The sequence below is a fragment of the Empidonax traillii genome, unplaced genomic scaffold, assembly GCF_003031625.1.
Source record: "Empidonax traillii isolate 1590-97213 ecotype Southwest subspecies unplaced genomic scaffold, ASM303162v1 scaffold38:size1800464, whole genome shotgun sequence".
NCBI classification, from domain to species: Eukaryota; Metazoa; Chordata; class Aves; order Passeriformes; family Tyrannidae; genus Empidonax; species Empidonax traillii.
The window spans coordinates 873121-887359 of record NW_020955231.1 but is presented as its reverse complement, the minus strand read 5'-3'; the positions used below and the strand labels follow the sequence as shown (position 1 = coordinate 887359).

At 47.4% G+C, this 14239-nt stretch overlaps 1 protein-coding gene across 5 annotated transcripts in view; it reads right to left on the bottom strand.

Annotated features, from left to right (window-relative positions):
• Nucleotides 1–376: 376 nt before the first annotated feature.
• The window catches only part of SEC31B (SEC31 homolog B, COPII coat complex component), a 35881-nt gene continuing 22018 nt past the window's right edge, over nucleotides 377–14239 (bottom strand). For 4 of the 5 annotated variants that reach the window (XM_027878090.1, XM_027878092.1, XM_027878091.1 and 1 more), the window contains exons 18-27: nucleotides 12918–13091; nucleotides 12111–12299; nucleotides 11207–11420; nucleotides 10490–10813; nucleotides 9105–9143; nucleotides 6196–6251; nucleotides 4767–4913; nucleotides 4233–4349; nucleotides 2753–2824; nucleotides 377–2220 (exon numbers count right to left, since the gene is read on the bottom strand). In XM_027878090.1, coding sequence (XP_027733891.1) covers nucleotides 2041–2220; nucleotides 2753–2824; nucleotides 4233–4349; nucleotides 4767–4913; nucleotides 6196–6251; nucleotides 9105–9143; nucleotides 10490–10813; nucleotides 11207–11420; nucleotides 12111–12299; nucleotides 12918–13091 — 1512 coding nt within the window. In that variant the 3' untranslated portion in view covers nucleotides 377–2040. The remainder of the gene's footprint in view (nucleotides 2221–2752; nucleotides 2825–4232; nucleotides 4350–4766; nucleotides 4914–6195; nucleotides 6252–9104; nucleotides 9144–10489; nucleotides 10814–11206; nucleotides 11421–12110; nucleotides 12300–12917; nucleotides 13092–14239) is intronic. The other variant, XM_027878094.1, reaches the window with a different exon arrangement.

Here is a 14239-nt window from a genome sequence, read left to right as displayed (position 1 = left end):
TCTGTTTATTTACTGACATATTTCCAACTCTTGACCTCAAGTACAAAATCCCCAACAGTGCTGTGATTCCCCAAGAGAACATCAGCCAGTCTGGGGGCCTTCTTGTGTTTGATGCAGATGAACGGTCACGATTGAGGCAGGTGATCTGGAGAAGATCAGTTCTCTGACCTTGCAGTCTTAGGGAGTAGGTAAGACCTGAGGTCTCACCACAACAGGATGGATGCTGCCCACATCAGCAGAGCCCAGAATCTGGTTTGCCCCCACACAGTTCTCAACTGCCCCTTCACCAAAGCTGAGAACTCAGCTTTCAGTGGGTGGCCATGCAGACCGAGGAAGTCGCCTGCAGCCAGAGGTGACAAGTCTAAGAAAAAAAGAATCACAAAACACAGCTTTTATTTCACTGTTCTGTAATCTCTCAGTGCATCAAACCGCAGCAATAGAAACAACACAGCAGCAACAAGGAGGCACTTTGACCTGGAAAGGAGAGAATGAGACACGTCCTCTTCCTCCTTTCTCTGATTCTCCTCCCTACTTAGACTGGTAGAGTAGGCTGATTCATGTACTGATCCACAGGCCCATGATAGCGTTATCACTCAAGCAGCAAGCAGAGGAAGCAGGGGCTGGCTGCATCCAAATGTTGGGAAGAAGCCTTGGCTCCCAGCTAGGGCTCAACAATTATGCTGCCTGGTTAGTAAGAAGGAGGTTGAGAGAGAGGAAGGCAAGGAAGGAGGAAGAAAGGGAAATAAACACACACAGAGATGTGCCCTGAAATCCCATCTGCCTTCCCAGACTTCTTCCTCAGGACATATATGCTTCATTCATCTATTTTACCCCAGAGGAAATGCCGCGGTGATGAAAAGTCTCAGCACAATCCATATCTTCAAGTCCTGCCAGCATCACCCCCTGCAGCATATTCCTACCATCACAGTGCCAAGGGGTCTTTGAGAACCACCTTTGCATGTATCTATTACTGTAGACAGAATGAATGCACCAAACCTGAAACAATGAGCTGTCTCTCCCTGCTCAAGTCTGGGCTGGTCAGAGTGGCTCAAGGGAAATCTTTAGGAGACTTAAACAATCCCTGCTGCTCTTAAAGTCCCTAGGCCATCTGAAAAGCCTGAAGTAGGAAGCCTTTAGGTAACACCAGTGGGTAAAAGTCCAGCTGTGCTAACAGAAAAGAAGTGAAAAAGGCCAGGAGCCCCAAAACAGGATGTGACTGGTTCTGGGGAGAAGTGCACAGAGCAGTCCAACCTGCACACATTCCTGAATGGGACAGTCCCAGAAACTGAAAGGGGGAATCATCCCTGGATCTGAAACATAATGGGCTTGAGCCTGCAGCTTGTGGGGGAAAAATATAATGGAGGGTGGACAGTGGGTAAAAGGAGGCTTGACTGAAAAAGAGAGGGCTGGGCAAAGAAAAGAGAGAACCAAAGCTGGCCAGAGCAAACTACCCCAGTTGTAGCAGGATATGGGTGCTGTGAAGTGAAAGGATGAATCAAGGATGAGAATGAAGAAAAAGAAGGAATGAGGAGAGATCCTTGCTGCAGCCCAACAGAGTGGGGACACCCCAGCTTAGGTCCCAAGGGAGCCCAGCTATCACTCAGACAGGTTTACACTGCAGCAGGGAATAGAGCCCGAGGCTCTTCTGTGGTGGTGCTGCAGGTGCCAGCCCTATTTGTCTCCTGAAAAAAAAAAAGCAATGTCAGCCTGGAAGGGAAGGAGGTTCCACTTTGAGCCAGTGATAGGAAAGAAGAAGGATCTCTGTGCAACCTGGACAGCCTGAAACTGAGATCCCTGGGCTTGAAAGCAGCCTCAGACTAGTAATAAAGAAGAGAAAGAAAGAACAGTCTCCAGGAGTTGCAGGCACCACTGGGCTGTCTGGAGAGTGGATGGGGCCAGGCGTGCCAGCCTAGAACAGTTACAGGCACTGGCACCAACCTGTTTCTCCAGAGTCAGAAGTAGAGTCCACAACCTGCACCACATCAACAGGTGAGGCAGTCCACCAGCTCTTGGTGTGTACTGTTCCAGCTGCTCCACTCTTTACACATTCAGCTTGCCTGCAATGGTCATGAGGACTTTCAGGATGGGCATAAAACCAGACACCTCACTGAAACTGCTGCTGCTCACCACTTGGGTGTGAACCAGGAGACCTTGTGGGTAGTTCTTAGCCTCAATGCATCGGGCAATTTCATGGAGACCCATGAGGATGGTTGGAGAAAGCTGTGGGGAGGGAGAAGAAATGAGTTTGCACATTCAGCAGGCCTCTCTCCCTCCATACCCTTCCCTACTGTTCTCCACATCACCAAACAGCATCTACACAGTCAAGCACTGGCAGGAAGGATAGTCTGCTTCTTCCCTTGGTTTTCCAGACTACAATAACTACCAGCTGGCATGAGCAATTGGCATCAGCAGCTTCAGAGTTTTCTAAAACAGAGGTTACACTGTGTTCATATTTAACTACCCCCAATTGCTCCTTCCCATCTGGAATCTATGTGCCAGTACCCTTCTTGGGTGGTAAAAGCACTCTGCAAATGCCTTCCGAGCTTTTCCTTACACTATGTCTGGGCCAAAGTTAAGGAAGAAGACATATAAGGCTGGGTGAATCCATAGTCATTACAAGGTCTGGCACTCCCCTAGCTTTCCCAGGGAATACATGCTGGTTACACTGGTACAGACACCAAGACCCACAACTCAGAGCAAAGGTGGGATCAGGAACCCAGCTGGACCACAAGGAGTGGTGACATTTACTTACCGCCTGCTCGCGGAGTTTGTCATACAAACACTCCAGACGCTGCAGAGCATCCTCCAGCTTCCTTCGGGTTTTCTGAAGCGAAAAAGGTATTGCTAGCTCTGCCAGAGCTTCAAAGCCATCTCTCCAGAATCAAGGTGTTCTCACTCAGTCCCTCCCCTCCTCTGTTCTTTCCACAGCAACCTTACAACTCAGCTGCATCTCAGCCTCTGGCAGCCAGGGACTGTGATACAAGCCAGCCATGCCCTCTGTGCATGTGTACATGCACACATATAGACACACATTTTCTGCCCAGGACAGAAAGTTGGATTGCCCCTTTTCCCACACCCCAGCCTAGGCATTCCTCCCTTCTGGCAGTGCTTGCAGACCACAGGACAGAGTGAGTACTTCCAAAGTGTGAGAAATACCCACTAGTTGGCCCATGGGACAACTAGACAGCCTCACCCTGACTGACCTAAGAAACAGCTTCTTCCTGGTCTTCTTGAGATAAAAAGGGAATATCCTCCCCACTCTACATAATCACCAAGGAAAGGGCTTGAGTATTGAAGCTCTGGTGGGACTGACCTCATAAACCCCACCTTGAATAATCCACTCACAGATAAATTGTTCTATGGATTATTGGGCTCTGGGCACTGTTGGGACAGGTGTGGCAGCCACAGCAGTTCAGGTGCACTGCCCTGCTGTACCAATCCAGCCATTCAACTGCCACTTAAGTCAAGTGTTTAAGCCCAAACCAACAGGCCTTTCTGTTCATAGAGGGAACCTTTAGGTTATCTCCCAGAAATTGCTATGCTGCACTCTCAGAAAGCACAGAGCAAACATACTGAAGATGCTGCTTGAGTTGCCTGACTCTGGGACAGCAGTCTGGGCTCAGTGCTCATCCCAATACCTATCAAGCAGAATATTCCAAAAGGCTTCATGGTGCCCCCAAGCTCTGGGAAGACTTAGCAACGTCAGACAATGTGCAAACACAGCTCTTCTGCTTCCTGACAGTCTGGCCTGACACATTCACGCAATGTGACATGTATGCCAACAGCGTTCCAGGAACCAGGGTGCAGAAATTACAGTGACTCGGACACAAAGATTGTTTGGCTTTCCCTTCCAGTTGGATATCTCATCTTTTCCTTCTAAGCTCTGAGGATAGTTGGTAATACCAGCTCTGCAGGAACTATCTGCAGATCAAGCCAGTGAAACAATAAGCTGAATTAGCTGAGTAAACTCTTCTACTTTCCTTAAAAAAAAGAGCCAGGAGGACAGAACCATTGCTTCAGAAAGGCAATGAGAAACAGTGGATAAATGCTACACAATTCATCTCAGTTCCCAAAGATGAACAAGCCTACAGGCCTAAAGGAAGGAGGCAGATGGAGATTAACTTGGTTATAGGGACAAGACTCTTCCTCTCTTTACCCAAACAAAAGACAGAAGCACCAGTCAAACATGTATGAGGGAAAAAAGTCAAAAGATCAGAGAAGGGAGGACTTACTGGATCAGTGGCAACAGCAGAGCAGCGTTGCACCAACCCTTCAAATGTGGCCTTCAAAGCCTGGTGCTCAGGGGGCAGCTCCTTCTTCTCAACACTCTCCACAGGTAGCTGGTGATACTGACAGAGAGAAATGAACACAACAGAAGCATGAAAGGTTAGAGCAGGTAGATTCCCCTTCTGGAATTAATTATATAACAGAAGGAATTTCACCCCTTCACAAACCTAGAGAATATACGGAAGCACAAGAGTTAGATTATCATCTTCAGATCGTAGTATAGCTTCAAGCCTCTGTGGATTTCCAACTCCCAGCAGGCTGACAGCCTGCCTGGTCTCCCTCCCTCTCTCATAGCCATACCCAGGTGTCATTTTTCTAACTTGGCAACTTCTCTAACGCTCAGGCAGGGATGCCTTGTAAGGCTAGGGAGCAACATAAGCCCTATGTAGCTGCCAAGTAATAAGAACCTCAAAAGCTGAATTGTTTTTCTACTTGACAAGGAGCTGGTGGCTGGGGAATGCCCCACTTCCCCTGGGTACCTGCAGGTTGCCTTCCCTGGGTGCTCCTGGGGGTGACTGGCCAGATTCTTGCAACCTGGATAGCTGAGGGTGGATCGCCTGAGGCTCACCAGGCAGGCCCATTACTGGAGCTGTGATGGGGGCTGGAGGAGTAAATTTCTCAGGCAACTGTAAGCAAGAAGAAAGGGAAGAAAAAAAAAAAATCAAGAAACCAAGTCCACCAAAGAAAGGTTGGTTACACTCTCCACAGTCAAATTCAACTTCTTTTCTAACTTGAACAGTGTTCAGTTCTCAAGATGATGTGTAATACATCCCTGTTCTTTCAGCCCCCTGACTTAGAGAATGGGGCCCTTCCTCTTGCATCCGAGATGAACAGTCAAAGCGACAACAAGAAAACTCCTCTGGAATTGTTCAATCAAACAGATCCGTTACCCCTGAAAGCACTGGTCCTCAGAAAGCTGCCTTGGCTCTGCAACGGCACGAGTCCTGAATGCAGAGATTAGCAGCAGTAAAGTGTCCAACTGAGCAAGTGTTGGGGAAAATCCCACGACATGGGGGGAGATTCCTCTTGCAAACACTTCATCCTGCCCCTGCTAAGCCAGAGAGTCATGACAGATTCACTCCAATGGGGCTAGATCAAAAGGAGATGGCTTTAACAAGAGGCTAATCCTGTTGTAGTGAGCACAGCCTGAAGCAGGTTCCCAGCTATGCTGCCAGAAAAAAGGGCGAGAAGTCTGTTCCAAGCTAAAGAAGAGGAGTGGGGGCTGGGAATGGTGCCAAAGAAGCTTCTCGCCACACCTGCCAGCAGGCAGCAGCAATAGAAACGGGGTACTGAGAGCATTTGTTGCAAAGGAGCTCAGCTCACAGGTCCTCCAGGGCAATCACGACAAGGCAGAGAGCTGTAGGACCAACACAGCAGGCAGCTCTCGGGTACAGCTGTCCCAGCTTCATTCAGCAGAAGTGCCCTATCAGTTGGTATCAGCATCTGAGGAAAATCACTGTGGGTCTCACTGTGCTGAGGGGAAATGCTGCCCCCAGCTGTCAGGCGTGAAGGGAGCGTGACCTCAGCTGCTACCAAAACAGTTGAGTAAGCAAGGGCATAAGATTAAATCTGTATTTCTAACAACAAACAACTGTAGACAGCACGGGAAGTACTGACAGAGGATGCAACATCAGAGCTGATAACCACGTTACAAAACAGCCACCCTGGAGAACAGCATGTGACTTCGGATGGCAAAGAGTCAAGATGACTTAAGACTCCAGTTCTAGCTATGCATGAAGTGCAGAACTAAGCAGACCAACACACAGAGACCTGCAGAGTTTGTCAAGGAGCATTTATAGGAACGTATCAATTATATGGCAGATACACTGGTGTACCTGATACATGGCAGATACATTGGCATATCTCTGGCTAAAAGAGAAAGAACACATATTGTAGCTGAAAGATTACCTTTTTCTTTTGAAGGCCTCCTCTTCCAGTAGAGGGATCACTCCAAGATTCCTGAGCTGCCAGAACAGAGAACAAAGGTCAGACTTTAAGAAGGTGGCCACAGAACAATTCATGGTTGCTTGCATGGTTTACAACTTCCTTCAGGAAAAGAGTCCTTGGCTCCAATTCCTCCATTATTACACCTTTAGACTGTTTCAATCAAGGAATTTCAGACCCAGATCACAGGCCCACAAACCGTTCTTGCTTCCCTTTCTCTTTCTTAACTGCATTCTTAGCAACTGAGAACATGCACAGCCTTCATGAGGTGATGTCTGATCAGACTGAACTGTGGCACACGCCCAGTCCCACACAGAAAACTTTTCTGCAACTACCTGAAGCCTTCCAGATTCTGCTCAAGCTGCAGAAGTCAGCCTCAGAGTCAGGCCTCAACTTTGGTTGGGACCTGTGTTCAGAGGGTTCCTGGGGTTCCCCAGAGAATCTAGCACTGTGGTACCACAGCAAGAGCCATGCTACAGGTGATAGGGCTTCTCTCCACCACTCCCAGGAATGCCTCACAGTGGCAGCCCACAGCAACACAGGCTGCTCTGATAAAGGGGGAAAAATCTGGGGTGGGTTGAAATTTTGCCCTTCCAAAATCCTGATCAGAACCAAAGCTTAGAAAAATTTGCTCACTCCCCAGCTACAAGGAAATAGACTTAACCAGTAAATGCTTTGGGAGCAGAGGGGTGTCTCAGCAGATTCTTCTGTGGTACTTTGCCTCTAATCTCACTTCAGGTAATTAAAAATCCATCAGACAACATGACATGAAAAGACTTCCACATTTCATTCCGCAGAGGTCAAATTGCAACTACCTTGTCTGCTGCTGTCCTGTAAAGGAACCTGCATCTTTAGACAAAACCCCAGTATTAATAACCTCAAGCCCATGAGACAGAAATAATACATGAGAAAACAGAATAATTCTAAGGGACAATATCAGAATTGCTGGAGCTCAGTGCCACACTTAATGAGCCACTGATCCTGAACTGAGCTTTAAAAATCACAGGGGAAAGATGCAAAAGGTGTTTCATTACTTTAATTACCTTTATTATTAAAATTCTGGCAGCCTCTTTTTGCCCTCCCTTTTCCCATGATTTCAAGACTTGCTCTCTGATGAGTTTGGATCAGTAGTTTAATTAAGTTGGCACTTCTTTTTAGTTTGGGGATTCTGTGCCCTAGAACTCTGCTGGCCCCCACTGAGCCTGTGGCCTAGCAGCCCTTGGCACTATTCCAACCCAGTGGCACTCTGTATCCTCACAGGAAACAGCTATTTAAATTATAGTCTGTAAGCCAGGCACTTAATCATCAGCCATGAGACAACAGGACTCTGCTGCATTTTGCTGCAGTGAAATGCTATCATGCCTATGCTACTTGTAAAATAGGATTTCTCACCATCCCTGAAAGACATGCCGCACGGCAGCAATTTCCAGCAATGCCTGTCCTAGAAAAAAACAAGACCATCAAAAGCTGGAGTCAGGGATTATCCTGGCCAGAAAAGAGATGAGCCAACATGTTGCTGTACTTCACCCTGTCCCTGACACTCCCCAGGAGCGTGGGATTTCTGTAAGTGGAGATCTCTCTTCACTGCATTAGTAATAATGTTCACAGAGATCACAGACAGGAATTTCCAAAGTGAGCAATTTTGGCCAGTCAGATTGAGTGATTCTACAGTCCCTTTTCAGATTAAGAAAAGTACCAGTCAAAACCAGAATAATAATAGCAAGCAAGAAAGCATTGTCAAGGAAGCCAGTTTGCACTGCTGAACTGGGCATGCCATACATTGCCATTAAAACTGGGAGCAAGCGCTGCCAAGGAGAAGAGAATTTTGCAGCAGTGAATTCCCAAAGGCTATCTTCAGCTTGAGGAAGTGCTTGAAATCTTTGCCATGGAATCATCTTTCCTTGAACAAGGAAAAATTGAGGTATTTTGTTTCTCTGCTGAACACACAACTCCCTTTCTAGAGTCTCAGTCCACACAGACAGATTTGCTTGGTGGTGTTAGTGCCTATCAAGTACTTGGATTTCCTAAGTAAAGCTGAGAGTTTTGTGCCTGGCAGATGGTCTCTGCAATGAGCACCAGTTGCTGTGCAGTGACAGGCCACTAAGACATTGAGCCTTACCCCTCTGACAATGTAGACTAGAAGATGACTACTCTCAACATTAATGAATACCAAGGAGAGAAATAAGGACAAAGTATCAGTCAGAAAACCACTACAGTCCAAATTCTCCCCAACAGATGAACTAAGATTCAAAGCCAAACGTCCTCCTTTAACTAAAGCCAAAACAGCTTTCCAGTTCCCCTTGGAATAGAGCCCCCAGATTCTGCTTGACAAGCTCTATTCCATCACTGCTCCTGCTGGCATTCACCTCCTCCAAACCACATGGGGAAAGCACAAGTGCAAGTAAAGCCATGCGCAAGGATGAGAGTGTAAGAGGGAGAAAATGAGAGATGAGTTACAACTACTGGCCTGTTCCTTGCCTAGAGAACCAAGAAAGGAAAACTGGCTGCTTCCCCATCCTGTTGACCCAAGAACTACTTGAAAAGACAGAGACTAAGAACGGCCTAATTCCTCTAGAACTGGAGGAAAGTAGAGAAGAAAGAAGATGGATACCCTGTTTTCTGTACCCAAACTCATGATTAAGAGCACGGAGCTTTCATTTCACTTCCAACATCCTCAGCTGTCACTTGCTAGTCCTCAGAATGGGTATGTTCCCTACCCCAGCTGTAGTGGTCCCCAGGCATGCAAGGAAACAACAAACAGCAATAAGCATGCATGCATGCACACACATCAAAACGTGCACACACCCCCCATGTTTCACTGGAAGCAGCAACATTGCCTCCCCCACAGGTCTGGAGGCTTCTTTGGGTACTACCTGTATGATCCACGTGGGGATCTAGCCAAGGGAAGAAACCTGAAAATCAAGGCAGGGTGGAAAAATCATCATCACCAACAGCTTTTACTCAGGAAGTAATGTCTCTGGACTACGGTCCTAAATAGCTTTGCAGGAAGGACTTTGTCCAGCTGTAGCTCTGTCTTAAAAATGTAATCGCCACAGGCTTCACACAGTGGGATTTGCTATCCTTGGTTAAACACAGTTCAGCAAAGGATTCCAGGTGGAGGCAAACCTCAGCCTCAGTTCTTTCACTTTCAGAATATGCGTGGCTTGGAGAAGCATCTGCTCAAAACTTTATGGATTGTCAGTGTTGTTGTTAGGGATCTCCACAGCCTGGCTAAACCTGTTCCCTGAGACAGCAAAGAATTAACAAACACCAGATGTGGTGATACTGTGGGAAACAGAAAGAAGCAATGCCCATCTGCTGGGAACTAGGCCCAACAACACCCCTTTTCTTCATAATGCTAGGAAAGACTTCACAGGACTTGCATGATGGGCTGGATTCAAACTACAGAGCCAGAGGAGTCTAAAGCACTGCACAGAGGAATCCAGAAGTGATTCCCAGACAAGCACTTTACGACATCAGGAGAAAAATGGAAGAACCAGAGCACAGTAGAGAGAGGAATTTAATCCTGAAGCTAAGCAAGGTGTATTTCATGGACAGACAAGCTGCTCTCCCAGCATTTCAAATGCACTTCTTGTGTAATGGCCAGTCTTCGTGAATAAAGAACCGGGGAAGGTCTTTACACCTTCCAGCCTGCGCATTGGATTTTTTAGGTGAGACACAGTGTGCACAGAACTGAGCCCACCCTTTAATCCTGAGGTTCATCTGCCGGGGCCAAGCAGGCTTGGACGGTGGCAGCGAGGTCCTCAGGACCCCTTACAGGGCTAACGAGCTCCATCTGCCCAGGGAGTGGCCCCAACCGGGAATCGAACCCGGGTCTCTGCGGTGACAGCGCAGCACCTTTACCCTCTAGACCACCAGGGGCTCCCTACTTCTTGTGTAAGTTGTATAAGAAAGGGTGAGATCAGCAAGCATTCCATGGGAGCCTTCACCCCTTCTGTCAGAGCAAATGCCTTTGGAGTGGATGACTACTCAAGGTGCACTCAGGACCTGAAGAGACATCTTGCAAACACAACCTGGGAGACAGAACAACTGAACAAACAGGCTGAATGAGACTGACACTACTGCTGTGTTTCACCACCACAGCAAGACTCAGGACCATGTGCCTGTAAGGTTTGCCTCAGCACCGCATCCAGCCTTTATGGTGACAGACCAGATCTCAGAAGATCCATGTCCATTCTGTACTTCAAACCCCAGCTGGGCTTGTCCTGGACACACCAGTCACACACACCGTACTTACCTGTGGGAGGAGGAGGAATGGCTGCCGGCAGGGGTTTAGTAGATGGAGCTCCAGGACCTCCCTGAGGGTAACCCATGTTCAGGGGGCTGTTGAAAGGTGCTGAAGAGAAATCTAGAGGAGATTGACTTGCCACAGGGAGAGGACAAGCTGGAGGAAGCTGAGATGATGGGACTGAGGCTGGAGTGAAGAGGGCAGGCCTGGGTGGTGGAACACCAGGAGATGTCATGGGCATGGACTGTCCTGGCAGAGGAGGCTGGCTGGGAAAGGGAGCAGCACCAGCAGGTCTGACTCCCACTGGTCCAAATGCCTGAGACTGTGACACAGCTAGAGACAAGAAAGAGAGTGTATCAGCATCACTTGTTTCATGTGCAAACTACTCTTGGTGCTCTCTTTAATACTAATAAGTCTTCCCTTCTTCAAGCCATACCCTAGAATATCCACACCAGGCGATCTCCCCACAACCCTAGCTACATCAGTCAAACTGCCACTAAGTTAGCTGTGGCTTCTCCACCCCTATGTATGCTTAGTATCAGCAGATGTGCAGCAGCAATTACTAGAACTAGATGTGTCAGAAGCACTGAAAAGCCTTTCAGACAGCTGACTTGTTCTTTGCCAGTACAATAGGCCTGTGACGAAGAAAGTAGAGCAGCCATCCATGTTGAAGACTTTAGTCTCAGAAAACTGAGGAAATGGACACAACTATCAGACAATGCTTACCTGGCCCTGAGACATTTGCTGGATTCAAGCCCAAGTTGTACTGTGGGTATGGGTGCCCTCTGGAATAGACACTTGTTTGTGGACCCGTGCTGGCCTGGGGAGGAGCAATGTGGTGAGGTGTCACAGTCATGGCTGGCACTGGCTGAGGTGTGAAGAGGGAAGGCACTGAAGGCTGAGATGGTGCTGAAGGGGCAAATGATGACTGATAGTTGGGCTGCAATTAAAAAACAAAGAACTTGCAAATAGTCAACAGAGGCAAGTGCATACACTCACAAGCAGATGTACTTTCTAGCCCTGTCACTTCTGAGGCAAGAGAAGGTGCTGCTGCTGCCAGTGCCCTGGATGAACAGGACCAAAGGCCTTTCCCACCACATAACTTGCTCAATAAGATGAGCATCCCACTCTTAAAAGTATTCTCCAGCTCTCAAAAGAATTAGTCCTCAGGAGCCAGTTCCCATAGAGTGACCTCCTGAAGTACAACCAGAGGAAATTATGAAGTAACAATAATGAAGTAACAGAGGCTGGACGCAAAACTTCCTGAATAATGTTCTTGTGCAGGAACTGACATGAAGCCCTACTACACTAATTTTACTAAGATATGACGGTAAGATAGAACATAGGAGAGTGAACCACAGCACCTTTACCCTCAGATTTGAGATCTCAGTGGATCGCTACACTTGTAACAGCCTCCTCTAGGGACTGCATGTAGAAAAGGGCTTTCTGAAAAGATGACTTTAAACAGCTTACTTTTGGATTATCACAGAGCTTGTATTTGTTCCAGTGAAGGACATCACTGACAAGTTCCTCAGTGTCTGCCATCTGTGTCATCTCATATTACTTCAAATGCCTTCCACAACCCAGCAGCCTTCCTCCCCGTCCCCAGGCCAGAAACCTTAAGACCTACCTTCTCTGGATGTCTGGGACCTGTTTTGTGGGCTGCTCCTTCAAGGGCAGAACCACCCTTGGCTGCTGGAGATGAGTGTTTAATGACCCCTACATTGACACGAGTGTAGGGAAAAGGGGGTGGCTGCTGATCACCCACATTCTCCCCTTGAGCATGAAAAAGCCGGTCTCGGAGCTGTTCGATCAGGAGCTGAAACAAACGATGCTTTAGAAGAAGCACCCTGACAGCCCCAGATGGGAATATACTTGGGAGGCATTTAAAGCAGGCTCTGACCTAAAGCACTGTAAATCAACCTGCAAAACTGACCATTTCCCCAACAGCCACCATGAAAAAAAAACCCCAAAATGGTAAATGACAATCTGGGACATCACCTGCCATATTCCCAAGCAGATAAAGTCTCACCGATCCCCCAGTCTATATAGTGTTCCCTCCCCTGTCCCTCCCCACATTTGGGCACTAGAGAGATATGTTTCAAACTTCAAGGTGACCTCCCCTTCCTCTACCAGCTAGTTTCAGGAACAGAGGCAGCTTCCCCAGACAGCTGCAGCCCAGTGTTGTTCTCCATAAACCATTTTACAGTTCTATAGCTCCTCTCCTTTTCCCTGAATAGAAGGCACAACAAAGGCAAAGCAAATGAAGACAAAAGCCATATTGTGGAATGCCCACACACACCTCTATTCTCAAGTTACCATAACTAAGGTGAAACCTTAAGTCCAGATATATGTCAACACCCAAGCTCTCTCTCATACAAAGTATCATTTTTCCCCATATACTATTCTTTTCCACAACAACCTGCTTCTCACTTACCTCTTTAGAAGTGCTGGGTAGGTAATTCATTGCAGCTGCCAAGCATCCTTGTGATGCCAGGAGATTGGCGTATTGGGTGATTCGTTCTGCCAAGACAGGGCCTGGTGCTGGTCCCGCTGTGCCTCGGAGCATCTCAATGGACCTGCTCAGCACCATCACCTTCTCTATGAGATCCTGAATAAGCCAGGGGGAGGGAAGAAAGAGAGCACTCAGAATGCGACTAGCTTTACTGGTCCATCTGATGCTGAGACAATACCAGATGGCTCTCCCCAGTTTCAGCTGACATGAGGTCCAGTGTGAACAGAAGTTACTCCACTCTGTACCAATTACTGTCACTGATGACCATTTCCACAGGTACACTTGAAGAAACACAGGAACCAGGAAGCAAACCCTGACACTGCTAATTTTATAGTAAGGGAAAAAAAGAAAATCAGAAGCCACAAGGACATTCCAATCAACTACAATCTTTTTACTAGGAAGTTACTACTCACTCTAGGAGTGATAAGCTATCAGCTTGGAAGAGGAAGGATCACAACCACACCAGGAGAAATTCTCTAGAAAAAACTACTACTGCGGACAAATGGAGCAGAAGGTTTTTAGTTATTCCAAACTCCTTCAACTCCAACAAATCAAAGTAACGTCTACAGCTGTAGAAGTAAACATTCCCACTCGTAAGTGGGAGGAGGCCAGCTTCAAACATAATCAGGAGCGCTGAAGATGCCCTTTTTTGCTGTTACTAATGGGATTGCGAAACCAGGGTACTTTGTAGCAGAGGGCATTATGTGCACATACCTGAGTAGAAGACTTGTCTAGCTCATTCTGGTGTGTGACAGACATAAATGGAGTTAGTGACTTAGCCAGGACTCATTTAAGTGTAACAGGTAGGTAACATTGACTTAAAAGCCCTGATTTATCTGCAAGATGTGACTTCCCATACATGATCATTCTACTTGCAGTGGGAATAAGATAGTCTGGACTTAATTTTATTTTACCAGAGGCTGTTCTGAAGGTACAGCCAGATAACTGGAGCATTAGGTTATACATGATAATCACAGCAGCAGAGGTACTCCATAGGCAGAGCTCAAACTTCCCTGACTAAAAGGAAGCTCAGAGATGACATCAGTATCTAAAGAGAGGTGGGTAGGCCATGACTCCGGTCTCTGGCTGGATTTATGTGCAATGTGATCAGTACTCTCTAAACACACAAACCCTAAACATTGCAGAGTGCAAGCCTCCTTCTGATGTAAGCCTGTAATCCAGGCTAGAAGGGGATACTTTGGTGAGCACAAACAGGTCTCCACTGTCTGCTGGAAGCCAGATGG